At 52.5% G+C, this 25,098-nt stretch overlaps 10 protein-coding genes across 10 annotated transcripts; 3 read left to right on the forward strand and 7 right to left on the reverse strand.

The window, feature by feature from the left end:
• The first annotated feature begins 137 nt into the window (after nucleotides 1-137).
• IAQ61_005430 (uncharacterized protein) lies at nucleotides 138-3,187 on the forward strand. The gene is made up of 4 exons (XM_003840141.2): nucleotides 138-1,072; nucleotides 1,122-2,232; nucleotides 2,283-2,705; nucleotides 2,758-3,187. Exons 1-4 carry the CDS (start codon nucleotides 395-397, stop codon nucleotides 3,177-3,179), a joined length of 2,634 nt encoding a protein of 877 aa, XP_003840189.2. The 5' UTR covers nucleotides 138-394; the 3' UTR covers nucleotides 3,180-3,187.
• Nucleotides 3,188-5,688: 2,501 nt separating this feature from the next.
• Nucleotides 5,689-6,653, reverse strand: IAQ61_005431 (uncharacterized protein; the record flags this gene model as incomplete). The annotated part of the gene is made up of 2 exons (XM_066096797.1): nucleotides 5,689-5,787; nucleotides 5,838-6,653. The coding sequence occupies 2 exons, from the start codon at nucleotides 6,651-6,653 to the stop codon at nucleotides 5,689-5,691; spliced, it is 915 nt and encodes a 304-aa protein (XP_065953148.1).
• A 1,450-nt stretch (nucleotides 6,654-8,103) lies between these two features.
• IAQ61_005432 (uncharacterized protein) lies at nucleotides 8,104-9,024 on the reverse strand (the record flags this gene model as incomplete). The annotated part of the gene is made up of 1 exon (XM_003840139.2): nucleotides 8,104-9,024. One exon carries the CDS (start codon nucleotides 9,022-9,024, stop codon nucleotides 8,104-8,106), a length of 921 nt encoding a protein of 306 aa, XP_003840187.1.
• A 1,403-nt stretch (nucleotides 9,025-10,427) lies between these two features.
• Nucleotides 10,428-12,589, reverse strand: CRP63 (60S ribosomal eL32 domain-containing protein; the record flags this gene model as incomplete). Its single annotated transcript, XM_003840137.2, has 7 exons — nucleotides 10,428-11,855; nucleotides 11,918-11,966; nucleotides 12,018-12,090; nucleotides 12,203-12,285; nucleotides 12,338-12,379; nucleotides 12,436-12,475; nucleotides 12,524-12,589. 7 exons carry the CDS (start codon nucleotides 12,587-12,589, stop codon nucleotides 11,747-11,749), a joined length of 462 nt encoding a protein of 153 aa, XP_003840185.1. The 3' UTR covers nucleotides 10,428-11,746.
• Nucleotides 12,590-13,170: 581 nt separating this feature from the next.
• Nucleotides 13,171-15,137, reverse strand: IAQ61_005434 (uncharacterized protein; the record flags this gene model as incomplete). Its single annotated transcript, XM_066096798.1, has 3 exons — nucleotides 13,171-13,615; nucleotides 13,666-13,923; nucleotides 13,987-15,137. 3 exons carry the CDS (start codon nucleotides 15,135-15,137, stop codon nucleotides 13,171-13,173), a joined length of 1,854 nt encoding a protein of 617 aa, XP_065953149.1.
• A 459-nt stretch (nucleotides 15,138-15,596) lies between these two features.
• IAQ61_005435 (uncharacterized protein) lies at nucleotides 15,597-16,293 on the reverse strand (the record flags this gene model as incomplete). Its single annotated transcript, XM_066096799.1, has 2 exons — nucleotides 15,597-15,721; nucleotides 16,206-16,293. 2 exons carry the CDS (start codon nucleotides 16,291-16,293, stop codon nucleotides 15,597-15,599), a joined length of 213 nt encoding a protein of 70 aa, XP_065953150.1.
• Nucleotides 16,294-16,897: 604 nt separating this feature from the next.
• On the reverse strand, nucleotides 16,898-18,001 carry IAQ61_005436 (uncharacterized protein; the record flags this gene model as incomplete). The annotated part of the gene is made up of 2 exons (XM_003840134.1): nucleotides 16,898-17,322; nucleotides 17,377-18,001. 2 exons carry the CDS (start codon nucleotides 17,999-18,001, stop codon nucleotides 16,898-16,900), a joined length of 1,050 nt encoding a protein of 349 aa, XP_003840182.1.
• A 253-nt stretch (nucleotides 18,002-18,254) lies between these two features.
• On the forward strand, nucleotides 18,255-20,597 carry IAQ61_005437 (uncharacterized protein; the record flags this gene model as incomplete). Its single annotated transcript, XM_003840133.1, has 4 exons — nucleotides 18,255-18,583; nucleotides 18,639-18,812; nucleotides 18,911-20,309; nucleotides 20,421-20,597. 4 exons carry the CDS (start codon nucleotides 18,255-18,257, stop codon nucleotides 20,595-20,597), a joined length of 2,079 nt encoding a protein of 692 aa, XP_003840181.1.
• Nucleotides 20,598-20,927: 330 nt separating this feature from the next.
• On the reverse strand, nucleotides 20,928-22,068 carry IAQ61_005438 (uncharacterized protein; the record flags this gene model as incomplete). Its single annotated transcript, XM_003840132.2, has 2 exons — nucleotides 20,928-21,954; nucleotides 22,028-22,068. 2 exons carry the CDS (start codon nucleotides 22,066-22,068, stop codon nucleotides 20,928-20,930), a joined length of 1,068 nt encoding a protein of 355 aa, XP_003840180.2.
• Nucleotides 22,069-23,485: 1,417 nt separating this feature from the next.
• Nucleotides 23,486-25,075, forward strand: IAQ61_005439 (uncharacterized protein; the record flags this gene model as incomplete). The annotated part of the gene is made up of 2 exons (XM_003840131.2): nucleotides 23,486-23,835; nucleotides 24,022-25,075. The coding sequence occupies 2 exons, from the start codon at nucleotides 23,486-23,488 to the stop codon at nucleotides 25,073-25,075; spliced, it is 1,404 nt and encodes a 467-aa protein (XP_003840179.2).
• Between the last annotated feature and the right edge of the window lie 23 nt (nucleotides 25,076-25,098).

Raw genomic sequence — 25,098 nt, forward strand, 5'->3', positions numbered from 1 at the left:
AATGTCGTCATGCTGAAGTCGAATTGATCCAGTCGTTATTCATGCGACCAAATCGACAAGTTGTGTTCGGGAATGCGATGATGTTGTGAATCTGGCTGTCGTTACGCGGCCACACTGTTCCATCCTGCGCAACTTTGCGACAGCATTGGCATTCATGCTTTGACTGTTTCCGATTGAAACGACCGTCCATCAAAAGATACATTGTGTATAAGGTACACGTTCAAGAACGATTCCAGAAAATTCACCGTCGTTACTATCGATAACATCACTACCCCCGAAGCGGTAAGGAGCAAGCGCGTCATCCTGGACGTCTGCCATCACCGCGGCTTTGGTGAGACTAAGTGGCTGCATTGGCATAGGTAGCTCCACGACCTAACCACTCCCCACCCGCCCAATGTCCGTCAATCCAGGTGCTTTGAAACGGAAGCACTCTGAAAAGACGATCAAGGAGCTCTTCACGTCACAGTCAAAGCCCAACCTTACTGCAGCGCCGTTATCGCCGACGAGCAAACGCACCCGCCGAGAGAGCTCCCCAGTTGCTACTACCCGAGTCGCCACGCCTGTTGCAGCCAGCAATATGAGCACTGCCGATATGTACAGTTTCCCTAGTAAGAGGGCGAGTATACCAGGCAATGCGGAAGTTGTGGATATTGGGTCAAGTCCGGATAACAGCCCCGCGAAGCCGAACGGACAGCGCAATGGCATGCGCAAGGCGGCGCCGAACATGCACGCCAACACAGGCCCAAAGCGCTTGATGGTCAAGAACTTCAAGCCTATTCGCAAGGTCGATCCCAAGGCCTTCCTGGATCAAACATGGGCCAAGATCGACAAGGCGCTGGATACCATCTTTCGACAAGAAGACATTGATTTCAGTCTTGAGGAGCTCTACAGGGGGGTGGAGAATATCTGTCGGCAAAATTTGGCCAAGGATGTCAAGGAGAGACTTGTTATCAAGTGCAGAGACTATGTCGGTGGGAGCATCAAGTCAAAGGTCAAGGAGAGCTTAGGCAGAACTAATGTCGATGTTCTGAGGGCGACATTACAAGCCTGGGCGACGTGGAACAGTCAAATGGTAGGTTCAACTATATCTAAGAATGGCTATCGCATGCTGAAAATTACAGAAATACCTCGACTGGATATTTTGTTATCTTGACCGCGCCTATCTACTACCACGACATGAGTCCCTGCGCGAAAACTCCATCAACCTCTTCCGCTCCATCATTTTCGATCATGCAAAGCTCAACAAACGTATTGTCGATGGCGCATGCGACCTTGTGGCTATCGAACGAACAGGCGGTGATCTGGACAGCGAAATATTCTCCAAGACGATCAACATGTTCCACGAGATGCAAGTCTACACAAGGGAATTTGAGCCACGGTTGATGGAGTTCAGCCAAGACTACATCGTGAAGTGGGCCGCTACGGAGAGCAGTGAGAAGTCGTTACCCGAATATGTTCGCAGTGCCAGAGCACTCATGGACCGTGAGATGAAGCGCGTTGAGATGTTTAGTCTGCCGAACACAACCAAGCGAGAGCTTTTGACGTTATTGGAGGACCATCTCATCTCGAAGCAAGAGTCAAAGTTGGTGAACCAAGATGAGTTGGCTGATTTGCTAGAGCAGAACGCGGTGGAAGACCTCGAGTTGTTGTACACACTCCTCGAACGCCGCAAGCTTGGTGCGAATCTGAAACCAGGTTTCACGAAATGGATCGAGGATGAGGGTACGGCCATTGTTTTCAATGAAAAAGAGCAGGACGGTATGGTAATAAAGTTGCTCACCCTGAAACGACAACTCGATACTCTATGGAAAGTATCATTCCATCGTGATGCTGAGCTTGGCCATGGTCTGCGAGAATCCTTCGAAACCTTTATGAACAAGACCAAAAAGACGAATGCAAGCTGGGGGACGGACAACTCGAAGACGGGTGAGATGATCGCCAAATACGTGGACATGCTTTTGAGAGGTGGCGCAAAAGCTATACCAGCGCAATTGAGCAGAAAGGCCGAGAAGCCGGCTGTAGTGAATGCTGAAGAGGACAATGAGGATGTTGTGTTTGATGAAGATACCGAAGTCAACAACCAACTTGACCAAGTGCTGGACCTGTTCCGTTTCGTGCACGGCAAAGCAGTCTTCGAAGCCTTTTACAAGAAAGATTTAGCCAGGAGGTTATTGATGGGCAGAAGTGCAAGTGCTGACGCTGAGAGGAGCATGTTGTCGAGGTTGAAGATTGGTGAATACCTAGTCGTCTTAATGAACAAGGAACCAACTGACAATCTCTAGAATGTGGTGCTGGGTTCACAGCAAATCTCGAGCAAATGTTCCGAGACATTGAGCTGTCCCGAGAGGAAATGGCGTCATACAAGAATATCAGCGAGGAGCGCAATGAGAAGCTCGGTCTAGACTTGAATGTCAACGTCCTCTCAGCATCGTCGTGGCCAACATACCCGACTGTGCCAGTCATTTTGCCACCAGAAATTCAAGCCGCGATAAGCAAGTTTGAATCGCATTACAAGTCGAAGCATTCGGGTCGGAAACTAGAGTTCAAGCACGCCCTTGCCCATTGTCAAATCAAAGCCAAGTTCCCCAAGGGCAACAAGGAGCTAGTCGTATCCTCCTTCCAAGCCATCGTCCTCCTACTCTTCAACGAACGCAAGGATGACGAGCACATTGACTACAACTACATGAAGGAAGCCACCGGATTACGTAAGAACCCCGTTCCCTCTACCCAAGAAGCCCATACTGACAGCCTCCCCAGCCCCCGCCGAACTAAACAGAACCCTCCAATCTCTCGCCTGCGCCAAAATCCGCCCCCTAACCAAACACCCCAAAGGTCGCGACATCTCCCCCACCGACACCTTCACCCTCAACACGGCCTTCTCCGACCCCAAATACCGCATCAAGATCAACACGGTCCAGCTCAAGGAAACGCCTGCCGAAAACAAGGAGACGCACGAGCGCGTGGCCGCCGACCGCAACTACGAAACCCAGGCGGCGATTGTGCGCATCTTGAAGGCGAGGAAGCGCATTAGCCATGCCGAGTTGGTGAGTGAGACGATCAAGGCGACGAGGAATCGGGGCACGCTCGAGGTTAGTGGGATTAAGCGGAACATTGATAGATTGATTGAGAAAGAATTTTTGGAGCGGGAGGAGGATGGCTTGTATGCTTATATTGCCTAGTTTGGGGTTGGGTTTGGGATGGGGAGTGAGGTGGGGAATATTTTTACATTTGGAGGGACCATATATATATTTTTTGAGAATGAGGCTTATCGTGCTCTTGTGTGAATTGTGGAAAGTGGAGTCTGGTTGTGTTGGTATTCTTGTAGGACTTTGTACATGGTGGCTGTTGGTCAATCCGCCTCTTACGCTAATCAACGGACCATATCACTCCTTCATGACACAAGGCATCTCATCTCAACACTACACTCTTAGTTCCAAGAACATTCCCTAAAACAACACAATCACACCTCCTCTCCCCCCTATCTATCCCCCGTTGCACATCCACCTCTCGACCTCTCGACGCCGCATGGATATCAAGGCTACAGGCCTCGTATTCCCAAAGCAAGCCCACACGACGTACGAGTACGCATACCAGTATCACGGATAAATGGGAAACTGCAAATGCAAATGCAAATGCTACTCTGCACCTGCCTCACAGCTGCAATCTCAATCACCATGCAGAAAAGCCCTGTATCTGCATCCGGTCTCGCATCGTGCAGACACGGCACCATTGGGCTCTGTGTCGTCAATGCATTCTCTCAGTTCAGCAGTGTCATTCGAAAGATTGATTCAAAACTCATCATGTCCCCATGCGCCGGCTTCGTTATTAGCATTGGTGCAGCTTTTCACGCCGGCGTAGCTTGTATACCGGGCACTATACCGCTTATTCCCGCGCTCGTCGAAGGCGCTGGGGCGTGCGATGTTGATGTGCGGCTGGGGTTGGGGGGGTGGGTGAGTGCGTTTGTGTTTGTGGTGTTTGTGGGTAGTGTTTGGGGAGGGTTGGCTGGAGCGGGCGGAGGAGAGGGAGGAGAGGGATGGTTTGGCGGGGGGAAGGGAGGTTGGGGGTTGAGCATCTCCACAGGCTGAGGGAGTATTGTTTAAACCGTTTGTCGTGTTGATCGCTGTGTCGAATGTACTCGAGTGTGGAAATACCAATGTATGCATTGGTATCGGTGCTTCGTCTTCGTGCCCCGTACTTTCCACCGAACTGCATCTCCCCCGAAAGTCTGGGGTTGGAAATGGTAAATGGCAATATGTACACTGTTGTCGGTTTCGGTCGAGATTGGTCGTCCATTCCTCGCAGCCTCTGCCCTTGGGGTGGTATTGCCAGAGGTCTTCTTCGTGGGTGGGGGTTGGTGCTCGGGGGACCTTGGGGGTTGACTGTTTGGTGTGGTCCTCATGTTTGGGGACTTGCGTTGAATTTGGAGGGCTCGGTCTTGCTGTCTCGGCTGAGTGAGGGGAGTTTGGTGGAATGCTGATATTCGTGGATGAGCTGGGTGAAATGGCTTCGTTGCATGCGCGATCGGGGCTGCCATGCTCGAAGTGCAGGCTGTTGTTTGAGTTGGCGAAGGAACTGGAAGGACCTTTATACCCACCACCGCGCAGACCTTGTCCATACAACTCCCCTTGCGCTCCCCCAGTGCAATCTAGACAACCACAAAAGATTCTCATGATCGTCCCAGTCTCAGCGTGAAGCTCACTCCCCACACCATCAAACGAGTCTCCATACTCATCCTCCTCCCCACCAAGCACCACTGCCCCAGTCAACTGCGCCATCCCTCCAAAGTCCCGCTCTCCAGCTACCCACGCCGCTATCTCCACATCCCCATGCCCTCCCATTCTTCCTTCCCATTCTCCTCCCATTCCCCCCGGTAAGCCCACCACAACCTGGTCATCATCAAACCTATCCGGCAAGCGAATCCCCATGGCCTCGCGCCGATCCAGAATCTCGCATGCACGAGTAAGGAACGGATTATCCTTGCCAACGTATCTTGCGCGGTGATGGAGCGCCGCGTGGATGAGCGGGAGAGTCGGGGCGCATGGAAAGTGGAAGATTCGCGGGGGAGTGGTGGGAAAGAGTATGTAAGACTGAGTTTGGAGGTATGTGAATGCTGTGTAGGGGATGTTTGATGTCGAGCATTCTTCGGAGTCGAGATTGTGCGAGATGCAAGACGAGGTACTCGTTTGCTCATTGCCATCAACAGCCGATGAACCCACTCCCTCTGCAGTTCCCTCAACTCCTTGGCCATCCCCTACACATCGACCCTCAGCCTCGCCACCACCCCTTCTGATCCCCCTCTTCAACCCCTCCACCTCCCTCAACAGCTTGTCCCTCTCCCCCTCAAGCTCCTCACACAACTCCTCCAGTTCAACCTGCGTCCCCATCTGCCACCTTACATCGCCCATCAGACTCTCGCACATGTCTTTGTAGTCCTGCACCTCGCGTTCCAGGAACGCGTTGTGGATTTGCAGGACGGTGACTCGATGGATCCATGACTCTGTGGAGTTATGAGGAAGGGGTTGTGGGTGGAGTGGGTTTGTATCGTGGGAGGAGGATGCGTGTGTTGTGGGATTGTTGTGTGAGAAGTTGGGGAAGTAGGGGGTTCGGAGAGGAGTGGGGAAGTAGGAATGGCTACTTTCTCCGCGGAAGTGAGGGGTGGGATCTGCTGATGGATGTTCTGCTTGCGGGCTAGGAGGTATTGATGGTGGTTGTAGAGGTGAGGACTGCGTCTTCCCATGCTGTGCTGAAGAGGAGCAGTTCCTGAGCCGTTGCACCTTCTCCTCCAGCCTATCGATTTGGCGCTCAAGTGCATAGATATACTCTCTATCCACTTCAACCACCCGTTCCTCCTCAGGACCATCCTCAGCATCGCTATCGCCGCTCCGATAGCCTTGGTCTTCATTACACCCAACAAGCTCATCTTGACTTCCACTCCCCATCACACCCCTTGACTTCTCTTTCTCAACCAAATGCCAACCCACATCCTTCCCATTCCCATTCCCACCCCTGAGCGAGAAATCCGCAGGCGACCACACACCACCTGGAAGCTGAACCCCAGCCCTGAGTCCGCAACCCCCGGCCTCCGTAGCCCCAACCCCACTCCCCCCATCGTCCTCACCATCATACTCACTAAAATCCCCTCCAAGCAGCACGAACCGCTCTTGCAAAGCCGCAATCTGCGCAGCCAAGCCATCGATTTGAGCCTGAAAGCCCAGGAGTGCGAGTTTGATTTGAATTTGGTGGAAACCGGGATCCTGGTCGTGGGGTCTGTTTACCTGGACCTTGTCACCATTGTGACCACCGTTTCTCTCGCGCTTGGTAGGAGGATTGCTTCTCATGCTGCTGCTTGGGGCGGGGATTTGTGAGGATGTGGGATGTTGGGGGATAGAGTCTTGTCTGTAGTTTTGTCCATTCAATCTCTTAGCACGCTTGATCCATGCATACAAGGCGTCAATCTCCTCCTCTCTAATTGAAGCTTCGTCTTCTAGCTCTGCGTTCAGATAGCGCAGGTGCACGACTTGCTGTTCGAGGTGTTGCGCTTGGAGGAAGTCGTCCGCGTATAGATACGGTTCGAAGGTAGGTTCGAAGACGGGTCCGAAGTAAGATGACGAGGGTATGGAGTCCGAGGTATTGAGGCCAGTGTGCGGACACATGGTCCACGGGTTCTTGAAGTAGAGGCGGATGTCGATGGACGTTAAGTGGATAGAGGCTGAGCAGAGTAGATAGAGGTCGAAATAGATTTCGATAAGACGTCAAGCGTACGTCTTCAAAACCGACCTATTCAAACCCCACGTCCTCCAAATCTTCCCCAAATCTCCAAATCTCCAAATCTCCCCTTACACTCTTACACCCTTACCTCTCAATTCCTCCCCTAAATTCCCAAATTCCTAAACACCCTGTTTCCGAATCCCGTACTCTCCCCCTCCCAAAAAGCCAACCCAGCTTCACAAAGACAGAAAGCGTGGATACCGGAGACCAGAAAAAGGCGGCAAGGCGGGGGATGGTAGGTTGTATACTACACTTCGTAATTTGTGCTAGCCTGTTTACTTTCCAGATTCATACATGGATGTGGACGTGGATGTAAATATAAGCCCAGACCTAGATGTAGTACCAACCTATACGAATCCATGGGTTTTATATAAACTACGCGCACCCCATCACACATCACACTTCCACCGTCACACCCAAACGCACGCCCAACGCATACCCAAACCCTCCCCGTCCCTTCCCCCCCTTCAAAAAGTGCTACTTGCGTGAAGAAGAAAACACATCAAGCCGTCTAACCTGCAAGACTTCACAGCCTGTCTATTCAGGAACGGGGAGGCATGCATGCTGGATACCCAAAGGCAGGGAAACAATAGGAGAATAGCACAGCACAGCACAGTACAGCACAGCATACGGCATACAGCACACGATCCAGCCCAGCATATCGCAACAGCGCAGCAAGCGACGTGAAGCCTGCGGTATAATGCCAGCAAGACGCGCACAATCACTCACAAGTTGCAAGCGTGTGAAGTGTGTAAGACCCATGCCAACGCGCACACCAAACCCATCAAGCCAGCAGCGCAGAACGACACGAGCATTGCAAACGAGTGAATTGGTTTAGGGAGCAAAAAAGAGGTGGGAAGACTAAACAGCAGCCATCATTACCACGCTGTGCATACCAAAGAGAAAAAAAATACCCTTATGTCTATAAGAAAAACCTGTAAAAACACCCTTGAAAAACTGGAAAGCGAGCCGTGAGGGCATCAGCCGTTGTCTGGGTATACCATAACTTTTTGCCTGTTGGAAAACGTGCGCCATGGAAGAGGTAGAAGTGGAAGAGGAAGTACCCGACCAGTGAAGGAAATGAACGGGTACTAAAAATAGATGTGAGAAATCCCCATGAGACGTGCGCCAACTATTAAACCGATACCGTGATAAAGAAAAAGTGCGAGGCAACACCGTGATGGCATGCCCATCAATCAGCACAGAAATTTTTAGAATCGTCGTAAAAAAAAAAGGAAAATGTATCCGGGCTGGTCTTGTTCGCCATCAAACGCCCGAAGCTCATTCGTGGCTGAACGGACCGGAGCCAAACGCCAAAGTAGTCAGCGCATGAATTCAACCATCCACACGAACAGTGGGTCGGCCACGTTCAATCTGCTCCACACGATCCTTGGAGATGGTGCGAACGCGTGAAGCAGCAATGGCAGAGACAGCTTCCTCTTGTTCCTTGGCCATGCGTCTCAGAGCCATCTTGGCCTCCTCGAGGGGGATGCTGTTGTTGCGCAGCGGACTGTTTGCCCGTGAAGGGCGCTGACTCGGTGCCTTGGAGGACGGAGCCGACGGACCAAAGCGGATACTGCTGGCTCGTGTGCTAGGCACACTCGGTCCGTTTCGAGTGCTATTAGGACGACTGCCGCGCAACACATCGCTCATGGAATCCTGGCTATGTGAATCGAGCTCGCCCTCTGGGGAATTCTGACGAGATCGCACATAGTTTGGATCATCACGCTTGAGCATATGACGGAACTGCTTGGTTTGGGCGTCGATGCACCATCTCCGATAACCACGGATTTTGGGGTCGCCGGGGATGAAGTTGCCCTCATGGTCCCAGCAGTTGACCCAGGTACCGTCGTCGAGCTGGAAGAAGCCGACTTCGACCTGCTTGCCTTGCTCATTCTTGATGATGCCCTGCCTCTTGCGCATCTTGTAGTCGGGATCCAGAAACCAGCGTCCCGTGAGAACCTTGGATTTGTGGACCTGAATGGGTTGGTCCAGTTTGACATACTCCTTGGCCATGGGCGACTTCACAGGCAGTACCGGGCCGCCATCAGAAGACTTTACGTCTGAACCGTGGGCAGCAGCGTCCTTGAGTGTTGCAATGAGGTACCATCCGCGGCCAGGAATGTGTTCGTATCGTCCAGGCACTGGGGTTGGCCACTCTTCGATCGTTCTCTCCGTGCGTCCACTGTTGGAGCGTTTGAACCATTTGTGGGGGGAGAAAGCCTTTTGGGTAACGACCAACAGATTGGGAGTCATGTTGGACGGTGGAATTTGGTGCACTAGAACAAGGCCTAGAACTCGACTGGGTCGTTGAATCTGCTACCTGAGCTATAGAGTAGACCACGTGATCGTTATAGGTAGGGTAGACTCGCACAACGTGTACTCCCAGAGGCGAGGTATACACGCAAGAGTCGTCAAGTCGGAAACTGGACCGCGATCCTAGCCCGAGGTGGCAGGCGAAGATTTTGGACAGAAGGCGTACTGTGGAGGGAGTAGTCCAGGGGACTACAGGAGGTGGCGGTGAACTGCCGAACCAGCAGCGTGCAAAGCACGACTTGGCCGCTGAGAAGAGCGAACGGAGCCTTGACTTGTAGTTCACCAGTGTGCGTGAAGAAAAAGAAACTGGAGACAAAGGCTCTGGGGGCAGACCAGACTATTTATCGGACGGGAGCTAAATTAGTGCTGGGACCTGAAAATCTTTCCAGGGTAGCGAGCGGAAAGAAATTATCAGGGCGCTCGAAGCCTTTGGTGGTAGGAGTGTGTGAGTGCGTAGTACGCACGAAAGTGTGGGTCAGAGCAGAGGGTGGCGGGTTGAAATACTAGTTGGGTGTCATACAACAGGTAGGAAAGGGTAGGGCATTGTCCTCCGCCTCGCAGCTATGTGCGGTAGGGTCAGGTTACCGTGTTGAAGTTTGAAGAGCTCCAATAAGGTGGCTGTACATGAGCATTCGTCATCGCCGACTGGGGCTTTTCTTTCTCAGCTGTTGCCGAGCCCAGCCCAGCCATGGAGAAGTGGGATTCTGTGCTGCTGCATGAAGAAATCAACAGGTAAATACAATAAAAACATGCTCAACACTGCAAATCGCATGTGCTCGTCCCTCTGTTGCCTCCCTTTCGCAGCCATCGGCAGTCGAAAGATAGAAGTGCACCCACGGGCCAATCAGCCGCTTTTCTGGCCACCCGTGGGTGAAGGATGGGAGATAAGGCGATGGTCGGAGAGAGAGGGAGAAAGAGAATTTGTCGGGAGAGGCGCGGGGGCCATGGGGGTTCACAGCAGGTGCCAGCCATGATCCATCTGTGCGGATTTGCAGCCGGGCAGGCACCGACAGTGGTCCTGGCAGAGCGAGCGGTGTGAAGCTGGCCAGATGGGAGGGGAGGGGAGGGAGGCGTGCGGATGAGAGACTAGAGAGTGGACGGACGGACGCTTGGTCGGTTGTGGGGGGGGAGAGAGAGAGAGAGAAAGTGAGTGTGGACCTCACACAGGCAGACTAATGCGGAAGCCACAAGCGCATCCGTAATAACGTTAAGCGAAGGCGGCCATGCCGGGATTCCAGGCAGACCGGATCCATCTGCCTTTCTACTATGTACGGCATCTGTCCAACTAGGCATTTAATACCCAGCACGCACACGAGCAGCAAAAAGCTTGAATCTAGTATATGCGTCGCCAAGCGAGGAGATGTTCGTGTGCTTCCTCACACACACACACACACACACACACACACACACACACACACACACACACACACACACACACAGTCTGGGTGTAGATCAACCCCATCAACGAGCAACAATGCGTTGCGCACCCTCGTCTCTCCCACCCACCGGCACCCTATTCCTTTCCTACTGCACACCACCCAGTTTTCATTCTCCTGCAGGGTAAGCTGCCACTCCTTTTCCCTCGCGACAAGCCAAGCGCCCATTTCCCGTCGGTGCGCACCGCCTGCCAAACTCGCCCGGCTTTACCTCGTACGCTTTTGTCAGGGTCTCATCTAAGATGCTTCCTGTTCGGTGAGTGTGACTGCAACGGTGCAGTGTGCAGTGTGTGACAACGGAGGGTGGTGGCTTGGTTGCCTCCTGCGGTCCTGCTTATCCGTATGCAAGCCAAGCGAAACACGAGAATGCATATAGTACAAAGTCAGATGGCTAACGTCGGCCGTGTTGGGAAACCCTACTTGGTAGAGAGTTTGGACACTCGCTGAACACGTACCGAGTCCCTACCCTACCTACCTACCCTACCCTACCCACCTGCACTGTTCCCTACTCCTTTCCCTTGGACCTGGATCCTCATGGGAAAGCAGCACCGCCCAGTTGGGGTGACTTGGGGATCTCACCAGATGTGCAACCGTGCTGTTGCTTGGACCATGTCCATCTATTGTACCTATGCCACCCAAGTAAAACATCTTATCGAAATGACACAAGCACCCACGTCGGTGCAATCTTCTGCCATCTTGGCAAACCCTTCAACAAATGCATTCCTCGTCATCTTCACATGTCATGGCCTGACCAAGCTTGCTTATCATTCACTTCTTCGCCCATGCCTTATGCATGGACCGTCAGCATTCCACCCTCATCAAATCATCGGCATCATCTTCAACGCACGTGATCCAACAACAATGGAGCCCTTCACGTGAGCACACATCATGCCTGATCATCTCATTCATCTCTCACAGCACTTGCATCCGCCTCTGGTTCCGCGTTAAACAGCATGCGGTCCTCTGTACTGGCTCCATCGAATTGAACTGGGCACCATCTCTGGTTTGGTTTGGCTTGATTTCATTGCATTCCTACAGCTTCTTTCCTTTCGTGCCGTCCGCCATCCCGCAGGTCCGTCTCGCAATGAACTTTTGTGGTATATGCTCCTCTTCGCATATCTCAGGAGAATGCGAGCCAAAGAGGATGAAAAGCCTTCCCATTGAGATCGTAACTAATCAGAGAGACGCCTTGTATGCCCCGCCCAGAAGTAAAAATCCACACTCCTCTACGACTCAGTCTTGACGCGAGCCTTTCCGTTGGTGACCTTGACACCGATCTGCTTGGCGCGGGCAAGGATGTCGATACGCTTTCGTGCCGATACCGAGTGAGAGATCCTGCGACAGATTAGCAAGCTGTCCGTGCTGCAGACTCTGTTGATCATCGCAAGTGGACGTACTCTGCGGCGAAGGTGGTGTTGTGCATGAGGAGGAGGTCAACATCGGCGACTGATATCGTTAGTTATATCCTATCAAGCTACTTGGGCTGGTGAACTGTACCATTGTTGACGAGGAAAGCCTTGTGGCCGCTGGGCATCAGGTGGCGGGTTTTGCGGTTGGAGCCGTATCCGATCTATCAATCGCACTTCCGTCAGTCTCTGTTCGTGACATTCTCGCCCACACAACCAGCAACCCAATTTCAAAGTCTTTCGTCGTCGAGGTTCGCGCGATGAGGTAGTCCGTACCTTGGGCATAGCAGCCTGGCCCTTGAAGCGTCTGCGGACACGGTTGTCGATACCCTTGGGCTTGCGCCATGAGGGGTCAACGCCTATCCAGTGTTAAAACACAATTCCTTCCTTCCAGTTCACAGTGTAGCTTACGCATGAAGCGGTCCGACTGGTGACGGTTGAAGCGCTTTGCGTCTGTATGGGTACGTCAGTCGCGAAATTTCGAGTTCAGTTTGGTAGATCCGGCGTACGCTTCTTGACGATCGCGACATGCTTCTTAGCGGCAACCATCTGTATCCTCGTCAGTACTGCAGCAGCAGTTCGGGTGTGCTAACGTACTTTGACTGCTGTGTGGTTAGTTGTCGATGGGTGGACGTTCAATGTGATGGCCGCAAAAACGAACATCGAGAATCCGTGTGGTTCCAAGACACTAGCGTCGCCTAAGCGAGACAGGCAGGCGCTACGCAACCACCAACATCACCACCAGCCGTCACCATCTGTAGGTGTTCATTATCACGAAAAAAGTTTGCTCATTGCTGTCAACAAGTATATGCATCTTCTGTTTGAAATAGTCGAGAATTCTGTTCAGGATAGAGCGCTGCGCATGTGCTGGCACGTTTAAAAACAGTGGCGAGCATACGCTCGTACAACTAGAGCCGCGACTAGTGATTCGCTGTGAACAATTTGGAACTGCTAGCATTTCCTGTGAAGCTCAAAGAACTTGGTAATTAAGACAACTGATGTCTGTTTCATGATCATATCTGCACTAAACTATCTGGTAGCAAATGCTACTCGTGGTCGAGATGGGCCATTAAAGCAAGCAAAGGGTATGTCATGCTTCCGTAAAAGTCATACTGCGTGTCATACGATATCCACGTATGCAAGGCACCATGAAGAGAAGTCATAACATCCGACCCAACTCCTGTTCAACAACGATTCGAACTCGCAAAAGAGACGAGGGCCGCAACGAAGAATCGCGAGGAACCTCAATAGTCCTCTTCCATTGGCTCTTCCTTGGCACCTCCACGCTTCTCATTCTTGACCCATTCGACAAACTCATCAATGACTGATGGCCACGAAGACTCTTCGTTCCAAAAGCTCATGGCTTCATCAGTGAGTGTGAGCTGTGCGAACTTGAGGGTCTCGTTCCACATGTCCTTGTTGACGCTCTTCTTCCACGATGACGTGAGGAACTCTGTCCACCAGCTCAACCATGGTGTGTTGGAACTCGACCATTGGACTGGAGATAGGGGAGAGCTAAAGAGCAACTCCCAGTACGCGATAGCCATATCAAGTGGAACAGCCTTCTGACCCGGAGCCTTGGCAACAGCAAAGGTATATTTGTAGACCCGCAGGAATAGGTCTTTGTTGCTGGGCAGCTCACGCTTCAATGTTTTGATGTAGTCTTTCTGCTTCTGAACGCTGTCGCAGCTGGAGACAGAATTAGCATTTGGTCAACATCAAATGGCTGCGGCACTTACCCGCGTTCTTGCCATCCATTGACAAAGCCTTCCCGGCTCATTTCACCCATGGTAGGCGCCTGTACCACTTCGAGGACCGCTAACGACTCAAGACCTTCCACGTTGACATCGGTGTCCGCAAAGTACTGCATCGTGCCCTCGGCTCCGATAGTATCTGGCTCTGTGGTGTTGGGCTCTCGGTACTTGTCAAAGATTTTGTTGAGTGCAGTTCTAGCCGCTCCAGAGCCTCCTGTGGCGCCACCACCGCCGCCATAGTGTCTGTCATTCTAGTGTCAGCATATACATAAATTTTACAACATGAAAATTTCAATGAAAGCATACGATCCGTGCTCCGTTGACAGATCGATCTGTGGTGCGTTCCCAACGAACCACGATGTGAAGTCCGGACTAGATTCGGGGAGCAAGGACGTATGTGTGCTTCCCGAAAGAACTTCTGGACCTTCTGTCGCTTCCAGCAGATGTTCCAACAAGACAATAGGCTTCGATATGCAATCTTGCGGCTTCGGTGGGGATATGCATTGGGCGCCGGCCCCGTTCTCGACTAATGCCAAAAGTGACATGCCCTTCGAAGTGATCATGTTTTTGAACACCTGTTTTTGTGGAGCAGTGAGGATCGTAAAGAAGACCCGTCGAGCCGTCGCTACAGACGCAGATAGAAAGGCTGGTTTTGGACCAAAGAGATCACCGAATCTTCCGAGTTCAACCGTCGCGAGAGATTCCGCAAAGGCATCATACGAAGCGCCTGAAGAGATAGGAGCATGCCATTGTGGATGTCGGCAGACTTCTCGTACCCATGGAAATTCGGTTGTAAAGGGTCGCGAAAGCAGGGTGCTCTTATGCTCCACTTGAAGAGCGTTGGCGTGGAGTAGCTCCGCACAAAGACGCTTGAGCTTTGCATTCTCTTCGAAGTTATGGAGACCATCTCCATTCCTTTCAGCAGGGTTGTCGATGTAAATGTCAGTGTAGCCACCGCGTAACGAAACGGCTGTACGCAGATGCAATTGGTGCTCCGATGTAGATCGTTCCAGGGCTCGTGGCACGGATACAAGGTGGCAACCTGGGTGCTCTAAGGCTTGTTGAATGGGCTTCTCGCTACCGGATATGGGAGCGGTGACATTGTGCAAGTGATTCGCGATGGTTGGCAGCGAATTCATACCGCTGTACCCAGTTCCGAATCGACTCAACGGTGGATTCGCGGAGTCAGGTACCTCGATTTTGTCATAAAGAACCTGACTCAGATATTCGGCTTGCAGTATCTGCTGTTCCTTGGGCATGTGCGAAAGCTCTTTGATTATGGATGGTCGACGAGCGTTGTGAGCAAGCGTCGATGTCGTATGGCTGAGCTGAGATGTTTGGCTGGAAGAACTGATTGAGCGATAGGTAGCACTAGCACTGGATCCGCTCGAGCTAAGTCTTTCTTTTCGCCTGCGTCCTGCAAGTTGTCTAGCCCTGTCCTGGGATGATCCGAACATGGCTGGTCGATGCAAAGGCGTGGATAGACTGTCTGACTTGTAGCAATCCTAGGAAGTATAATGTCCAAAGTTGGAGAATACAGCCGACGAGACAGCGTGTGACAAAGCTGGAGATATAGCTTTGCTGTATTGTGTCGTGCAAGAGCAGTGGACTAACTTATGCTGCGGTAGGAGCCTTGATACAGACAAGCATTCCCAGCTGCGACCCTTCCTGAAAAGGTTGAAGTTGGTTGGCAGGTGTCTCTTGCCATATCCGCGGGCTGCTTCCCCATGCATATCGTGTGCTTGTGCGACCCATATGAGCTTTATTTCACAGGTCCATTTTGTTTATCGCGGTCGTATTTGGTCGTTCGTAGGCTCGACGCCTCGGCCAGGCCCGGTTCCGAAGTCTTCGCGCAGTACAAGAGAAACAAAGAGGAAGTCCCTGGTTAGGTATGAGAAAGAAAACAGACATGATACTCACGCGTTGACAGCTGCCTGGGCATCCCAGCCATTGCTCTTGAGCGCCCGAATAGCTGTATTCCGATCGAGCTGAGTGAAGTTTATGAACTGAGTAATGGCAGCCTTCTGCTGAGCGCTGTAGACTGTAGGCATCTTATATTAGCTCCCGTAATAGCCTAACAAGCAGTTCGACGTCGAACGACCGACGATGGCGGGGTCAGAGTCTGTGTGCGTGCCGTGTAGCTACGGTATGATACGAGGGCAGCGTGATAATGGGGAAATCAAGATTCTGCGATAATAGGAACGCTGAAAGTGAAGCCGAAGCCCGAGGAGCCGTGTAAGTGACCGTGATGGACTTTGATAGCTTGGGCTTCAGATATGACCCATTTCGACTTTGGGGTACCGGTAGCAACTGGAGCCGGACCACAGACTGCCACAGCCCACCATTGGCCGGCCCCTCATTGCCGCACCCCTGCCCTGCCTCGGAGTTACCGATACCTAATGCCGGCGGCCTGCGATTGTGCTGTGCAAAAGTACCGGCGGTACAGTACCGGTACAGGGAGGACAACTGCTGTGTGACGACAGGTGCGACGATAATGACAGTGTATAGGCAAGGATCTGACTTACCTTCGTCTTTCTTGATTGTTGCCCTTGACTTCTTCCCACAGCGCTTCGGCGCCGTATCGATGTCCTGTGCTTTGCGTTTGGGCGGCATCGAGATGTTGAAACAATAACAATTGCCAAGCTGGTCAAATGGACCTGAGGACGACCCGGTGTTGGTATCAGGCAGGCTAGAATCTAGGTCGAAAGGAATGTGCGTTCCCAGGGTCGCGATCTAGCGGGTGAGAGTCTGTCTTGCTTTTGTGTCTGGAGCGGAGGAGCCGTTTGGTCCATGCACCCCGTCGGATCATGCAATCGGCTGTGATGGTTCTCGATAAATTGGCGACGCGCGATGTGAATAAGAGAGTTAAAATGCGCTCCTTTTCAGAAAGATAGAATGCTGTAGTGCTTTCGAATATGAACGGGTGGATGCAGTCGTTAGGCGAACCCTATTGCGGAACCGTCCATAGTGCAAAAATGCAAGGAAAGCACGATGCAGAATACGGGGCGAATGCTTGCATTCACCATAGGAGCATAAAAGTGGTTTGCCCATGTGGATTTGATTGCCAGATGCGACATTACTAACCAACGCATGTACTTGTAGCTCACCGAATAAACTTACTCAAGCGGGTATCAACGGCTGTGTCTATAGGAGGAGAATACATCGCAATCATCAAGGCTATGCTCCGGGCTAAATGCATCAAATAAGCTGTTCACCATCAGGTGGCAGCCGAGACAGCCTCGCCGTCTCTGACTTCGGGCTGTGCGACGTTGTTGGCTGGAGGAGCATCAGCGTCAACCTTGTTTACCATCTCCGCCTGGCCATCATTGAGCGGGACCTGTTCACTGCTTCCTACACTGCCCTCTTCACCACCCCAAAGGTAGATCTCGCTTTCTCCAATGAGCTTCCCTGCCTTCTCCCATCTCTCCTTTCGCTGTTGTCTCCTCTCCTCGGTCATCTTCTCGAGAGCTGGCCAATACACAGAATGGTCGTATTTGAAGTCTACCTCACCACCAGATACCTTCATAAGCTGCGAGGTGGGTACATGGTTGGGCAAAGGCTCATTAGGCTTGATCTTGGTCTTCGTGACGGGGTCGATGAATGGATTGATGAGTTTGAGGAAGGCATTGACATACCAAGGCACTTACATACTGCGTCAGTATACATTCAAATGCAAGTGTAGAGCTCACGACTTACAGTGGGTAAGCAAAGCCCTACCAAGCCGCTCAGGGTAATGGTTTTGCAGGATGTTGAGGCACTGTTTAGCCATACCTAGGCTAGGTTGTCCTCCTGCGCCAGTATTCCTGAAGTCGATCAAGAGGGCAAGGCTCTCCTGGCCAGGAGGGTGGAGGTCGATAGTTCGTTCCAGCATATATACAAGATGCTCCACCCGCTTCGGGGTCTCCTTGGTATTTTGGTTTTGAGGAAGTAAGTAAAGGCATGGGCGACCTTCATTGTCGAACCCAAGCAGAACCTGTTTGCCGGTCGCATTCTCTTCAGATATGTAGTCGGCGGTGAAGCGATCAGTACCGAATTCACGACGCCAGATTAATGTCGAGCGGAGACGGTCTGCGGCCTGTGCAAGATTCCATTTGGTGGCACGAAGATATCGTAATAAGCATTCACGTGTGAGCCACATGCGCTCCTCATCAGTCAGGGTTGTCGATTCGGCTCCCTTTGCAGAGGTGGTGGGAATGGAGTCCCATGATCGGATGTCGGCGAGTAGCTGGTCGTACTTGGACTGTTGGTCTGCGGTCAACGCCGGGGGAGCCGCGGGCTTGCATCCCGGTACAGGCTCCGCAAAGGGGCCAATTGCTGACATCTCGAACACTATGAGGGTTTGCAAGATGGTGGAATGGTGTTCAGTTCTTCAGTAAGGAGCGGTGTAACTGCAAGAGTGTTGAGGGTGCCATAACTTTTGGCGTCGACCAGCCATGGATCCCTGCACGCCATCGTCAACTTAACGTTAGTTACATGACTAGCGTGACCACTTTAACGTCGCGCGACGCGTCGTCCCACACGCGTGAAGTTCGCAAAAAGTGCCATGACATAGACAAATACAAGTCAGCATCGCAATGGAGGACCCTACCACAGAACTTACCGAACGCTTCGAACGCTACTGCGATACAAAGGACAATGCGCTGCCTAGCGAAGTCCTCGCAGAATTACAGTCTATGATACGGCTGTATGCCATCTCGCCCGAAGAACTCGACTTCAAATGGCAGGCATATTACATGAAGATGGGAGGAGAGGAGAACAAGATGGATGTCAAGACTGCGCGCGACTTTAAGAAAACGATACAAGATGCACTGGAACGGGAAAGCAGGGGAAAGGCACAGCAGCGACATGATGTCAAGCGGGGTCAACCGGCCCCAAGGGCCAAGGGGGGTGACATGTATGATATGTAGGTTGGAATTGAATAGGAGAATGCTTCTTGAAATTTTCTGACTTTGGACCAGCTTGGAAGGAATTGTCCCAAACACACCGCGACCAAGCGCAGCGAGCGGTGTGAATGGTAGCACGGTCAAGCGGAAGGCCAACTTCCAGACACCAGGCGGCAAAGCCAGCAAAGTGCACGACACAAGTTCACCGGGAGGTATCTTGACACCGAAAGTCGAGGGCTCTGCTGGATCGTAGGTTATACCCCTCTCCTCCATGATGCCATATATCACGAGCACAGGTCACGCTGGTATATTGAACATTTGAAAGTCTTCCTCTAATCATGGATCAGCGTATTTGACTTTTCATCGCGCACCAACGCCAATGAGATCACTGAGCAATTCATGGGCGAGGACATACCTATCCCTGAACCCCCGTCAGAAGAACCAAAGGAGCCTCGAGTCAAATTGAAAGCCAATACGGACATGTCCAAATTTTCCTACCGCACCATGGCTATGAAACTCTCAGAAGCGTCAGAGGTTCTCGACGACAGGATCGACGAGTTTCGTGAATCGGTCAAAGACTCTCTTGGCTTGGATGATAGTGCCTTTGGAAACCCACAATACCAGTCGCCGAACGAAATCATTGCTGTTGGCCGGATAGCAAGCGATACTAGCGAAGGCAAACTCAATCCCTCTACGGTAGTGCTGGAGGGATCGCGACGATATGGCTCAGGTCGGCGAACACCTCTTAAGATTGAGGGACTCTCATCGTATAACTTCTTTCCTGGTCAGATCGTTGCACTCCGTGGTACCAATGCCTCAGGTGATGCCTTTGTCGTCTCAGAAGTCATCGCACTTCCTCTCCTCAACCCACCTGCCACGACCCCAACCGAGTTAGACGTCATCCGCTCACGATACCTCGACACCCCCGACTCCGATCCAGATAATGTTCGCCCTCTGACTATAATGATAGCCTCTGGCCCTTACACGACAGACCAAAACCTAGACTTCTTCCCGCTCCATACCTTCCTTGACAACGCCGCCGAAGCCTACGCTGACACCGTCATCCTCATCGGGCCCTTCCTCGACGCCGAACATCCCCAAATCCGCTCAGGAGACTTTGACCCTCCTCCCAACGCGATTCCCGACCAAGCCACCATGACGGACCTCTTCAAACACCACATCTCCAGTGCCCTGCAAAACTTCCACAAGAGAAACCCAACCTGCCAAGTCATCCTCGTCCCCAACCTCCGCGACGCACATCACCACCACGCCGCCTTCCCCCAAGACAAATTCATCAAAAAAGAACTCGGGCTCGGCCCAGCCGCCAAAATGGTCCAATGCGTTACCAACCCCATGACGCTCAGCATGAACGAACTCACAGTCGGCATGTCCAGCATCGACATCCTAGACATGCTACGCAGAGAAGAACTCACAGGCGGAACCGCAAAAACCGTAAACCTCTACGAACGCTGTGCCAGAAACTTGCTCGAACAACGCAACTTCTTACCCGTCTTTCCCCCTACCGCACGGCAGAAACAACAACTCGCGCCTACCCCCGTGGACGCAAAACCATTTAAACCCAGCACCACCGCCACCGCCGCGGACGAAGATCCAGACGATGATAGTCCAAGCCCTTTTCTCCCCTTGGGCACCATGCTCGATACTAGCTACCTCAAACTCGCCGACATGCTCAACGTCAGACCAGACATCCTCATCACCCCCAGCGTACTCCAAGGCACCGTCAAAGTAAGCAAGCCTTTACCTGTCCGAAGCGCCAACACTGCCCCCCCCCCCAGCAACCCCATTTCCCCCCCACCACAATAAACAATTCCAATGCTAATCAAACCGCTTACATAGGTCGTCGAATCCGTCCTCGTTGTCAACCCCGGTACGCTGGCGAAACGCCGTGCGGCGGGCTCGTTTGCGAGGTTGATTGTTAAACCGGCGGTTGTGAGGGAGGAGGAGCGCGAGAGGGGTGTTGCGGTTGCGCATCGGGTTTGGGAGAGGGTGAGGGTGGATATTGTGAGGATTTGAGGGTGGGTTTGGTGGGATGGGATAGGGAATGTGGGTGCTGTGATTGTTTGGTGCAGCTATGGTTTGTTGTGCTCTGGGGCGGGATGAAGGGAGTGGGTTTATGGCGATGGTTGTGCGGGTTGTGTGTTGAGGCTGGATATGGGGTTTATTGGGTGGCCGGGCAATTTTATGCGTAGTTGAACAGAGGTGCGAAATCAATTGCACTCTATAAATTCAGGTCATCATCATCAGTAAGAATAATCTTAACCAAGACACGACATATCCCCAGAGAACCAAACAACATGGGTATCAAAAAACCATCTATTCCCCCCGTCAAGCCAGCCAGCCATACTACTTCGCTTCTGCAGCCACCGCCGCCGCAGCAGCCGTGCCCAGTCTCTCCTTCTTCGCGGCCATGAGCTCACGATACGTTTCGATAATCGTTTTGCGCTCCTCGCCCAGCTCCTCCCTCTTGCGCAGACTACCCGCGCTATTGGGCACATTGCCCACCTTGGCGCCAGCCCCATTCCTGACCTTGAAGATCTCGCGCGGCAGCTTTGTGAAGGTCGGGGGTGCGGAGACGACATCGTGGAGGCCCTTGGGTTGACCTCTTTTGCGCTTGAGGGCTTCCCATTCGTCTTCGCTGCCGTTGTCGACTTCGCCGACGAAATGTTTGCGCTTTGCGGTTTTGTTGGACTTTTTCTTTTTCTTGTTGGTGGCGGTGAAGGGGGTGGAAAGGTCTTCAGTTTTGTCTTCCCACATTGCGGCGAGTTCTTCCTCTTCTTCCTCTGCGAGCTCGGCGGCTTCCATTTCCTTGTCGCGGATTCGGGCTTCTTCTTCCCGCCAGCCTTTTTGCAGCCGCTTGAGGTGGCGCTCGTGTTTTGTGACGCGGTGGTCGCTGACACCTGCGACCTTTTTGCCTGACTTGGAGATACCGGAGAGGGGCAGGGCTTGGTCAACGCGTGCGCGGAACTCGGCCATGGACTCGCCGGGTTGGATCTTTAGTGCGGGAGTGGCGGCTGGATTCTGCTGCTCTTCCGTTTTGCCGCTGATGCTGGCTTTTCGCCCATCTTCTTCGAGCGCTTGTTGTTGTTGTTGTTGTTGTTGTTGTTGTTGTTGTTGTTGTTGTTGTTGTTGTTGTTGTTGTTGTTGTTTCTTCTGTTTCTTGGTTTTTACGAGGCCGTCATCGAGCATGGAGCGCTTCTTGATGCCGCCTTTGGTAAGGGCCATGAGCCGTTGGAAGGCTTTGGGTGTGTCGTCTGCGCCATAGCCGTCTATGTGAGCGGCCTTGCGCTTTTTGCTTTTTGTTGCGGTGCTAAAGGTGCGGGCTTTGCCTACGGGGAGGGAAGTGGCTTGTTCGGTGGGTGGGAGGTTGAACCTGGGGACGGGTAATTAGTACGATTGAGTCGGGGCATTGAAGGTCTAAAAAAAGGGGTTGATTTAGAACATACTGTGTCTTATCGTCTTCTATTCGTCTGTGTTTGTGAGGCATGGTGGCGGTGGTATTATTCGCACGTTTGAGGCTCTTCGCATTGAAAACGTAGAGATGGAGATCTAAAAAAAAAAGTTGCGGAGGGCACCTGGCATGCAGGGATCATGGACGGCAGCTGTGGGGCTCATACATCTTGGCAGATGCTGCACGTGATGATGAAACCCTCCTAAATTCTCTCCAACAGCCAGCGATAGCATTCCACTTGGGCTGCAACAGCCTGTGATATGTTTTGTCTCCTCTACGTAGTAATACTAGCAAGCTCTGTTGAAATGATCCATTCCAAGAGTCAGGAAGCGAGTCGGAGATGTTTCACGGGGGCTGACTGACATGGCGGAAGGTCTTCTTACCGATACACACATGTATAGGGAACATACATATAGTCGGCGAAATCATTCATGGCTCTCGTTAAAAGATATCCCCTGGCAAGAACCTTGAGGCATACTCTACAGAGGGGAACAACTCACGGCGCTTGCCGTTAGCAGCACGTGTACCTACCTGCCTGCCTCCACCATGAATCCAAATCATCCAGAGTTTTCGTCGGTCGACTTGCCCAACTTCAACATCCATGCCTCAGGATCATCAATCTGGCATTGTCCATTCAATGCACTCCACAATGTAACACATACACATACATACCATCCGTGAAACGATCCATTCTCCACTGCCACATCAGTTGATCTCTTCCACGCACGGCTGAGGAGCCAATCAACAAGTCAGGCCGAGTTGCGTACCGATCATCGCAACCCAGCCAGGCGAAAGTGCTGAGCCGCGTGGCTCCAACAATTGGGCCCCCGTATTTCGTGCAGATCTTGGGGTCCGGCACTCCATAGTTTGTCTCAGGAGTCGAAAGAAGGCCTCCCATGAATAAGAATGCGACATGATGCCTCGAGTAGATTGCGTCGCCTCCCTCTCTCTGCTGAATCCAAAGCACAAATTCAAATTCTTCTTCCCGGATAAATTTGCGATTCCATCAAAGACGAGGCAATTCGAGTCTGGAACAGCGCTCTAGCGGTCCTAGGGCTTGTGCGACGTGTTCGAGGAATTGACCTCACTTCGGGGCTATTGTCACGATAAACGACGGTTGCGTGTGCCGCATGCGCCACCTTAGCACCGATTCTTCATCTAAGAACCCGGGGGTCAGACAGCCTGGATCTCTGGTAGGCCTGTGGCGCCTGTGACAACCTTTCTTTAGGAAGGTGTCTTGAAGTGCCTGTACGCCTTGAAGTTCCCCAAGGCTTGGGTTCTCAATGAGGGGATTCCTCGTTATATTTCCAATCTTCTTCCTCTTTTTCTCAAGGCCCGAGGTTTTTTGCCGGACGATCATTGCGTGGAGCGCAGGGTCTTTTCTTTCAAGAATTCAGGGTCCAGCTTGTGTCCGGGATCGCCTACTTAGGAAATCCCCCCACCGTGCCTGAATATGGCTGCACGTGCTGCTACCCCCGATTCTCAACCTTTGCTTCAGGGCTTCGACCATGCCCGCGCCTCTCTTTTCAAATCGCCAGCCAACGTTTCCTTGCGATCCTTGGAAGATGCCGATGTTTCAGTGTCTGGGTCCGAGGACGAAGAGGTGAACTCGCAGACTACTTTCTGGCGACGTCTGCGAATGGCCATACGGCGGCGGAACAACTCACGCAAGATCCAGGCGTCTGGAACAGTCCGACTACTCCTCCACGACGAGAGAAAGAGGTCGAGGGAGTTCAGATTCAGGAACCGACGTCTTGCAGCGAAGGCGTGTGTATTAATACCACTACTAATCTTCATCCTATAGTAAGTCCAGCCCTGACATGGTGCTTAGCTTCCGCCCCTTTCCGCTGCGAGATCTCGTACTTTGAACACAGTACTTCCCATTCTCGGTGTGGTGCATAAGCCGAAACATCTTGGCTTTTGCTGGTCTTGAGATGCAAAGAAACTCTAGAATATGTACAAGAGACGCAGACGTGCTGACTATCTCAGTGGATTCATCCACATCCTCAACATCTTCCTGGGCCATGTACCCATCTTCCTGGACAACTCCAGTCCACCCAACTTCGACTGGAACATACCAGAAAAAGACTTGCTGGACATCACGCGGGACGTGACGCCCATCCACTGCCACTCTCACAACGACTACTGGCGACGGGTTCCCCTCTACGATGCCCTTCGCTGGGGTTGCACAGGCGTCGAAGCCGACGTCTGGCTCTTCGACGAGGAACTCCACGTCGGCCACAGCACCAACGCCTTGACACCCAACCGAACATTTCGATCCATGTACGTCGACCCACTGGTAAAACTGCTGGACCACCAAAACCAAAACCCAACCACCCCATCCACATCCTCGACGCCGAAAAACGGCCTCTTCCCAAAAAGACCGTCGGAAACCGTAGTCCTCCTCGTCGACTTCAAAAACAACGGCCACAACATCTTCCCAGTCGTATCCGCCCATCTCTCCGCCCTGCGTGAAAAACACTATCTCACATACTACAACGGCACGGCCACCATCCCCGGCCCCATCACAATCGTAGCCACAGGAAACGCCCCCTTTGACCTCATCATCGCAAACACCACATACCGCGACATCTTCTTCGACGCCCCCCTCGACCGCTTATATATTGACCCAGACTCCCCCCCTTCCCCTCCCCCTTCCTTCTCAACTCCACAACACAACAACCACCACCACATCAACCCCCCAACCCCACCTCCCCTCTCCTCAGCCGGCCAAGGCACTGTAGGCACAACCCCGCACTCCTCCTTCACCCCCGCCAACTCCTTCTACGCCTCCACAAACTTTGGCCGCTCCATTGGCTGGCTCTGGTTCGGCTACCTATCGCCCGCACAACTCCGCACCATTCGCGGCCAGATCAGGGGTGCCCGCGAAAGGGGCCTGCGTCCTCGCTATTGGAGCGCGCCCAAGTGGCCTGTTGGCCTGCGCAATCGTGTGTGGAGGCTGTTGGTGCGGGAGGGGGTGGGGTATTTGAATGGAGACGATTTGGGGGGTATGGTGAGGGTAGGGTGGGATGGGACGGAGTAGCGGGGAGTAAGGAAGGGTGAGGA

The sequence above is a fragment of the Plenodomus lingam genome (genome assembly GCF_022343315.1).
Source record: "Plenodomus lingam strain CAN1 chromosome Unknown contig_22, whole genome shotgun sequence".
NCBI lineage: Eukaryota > Fungi > Ascomycota > Dothideomycetes > Pleosporales > Leptosphaeriaceae > Plenodomus > Plenodomus lingam.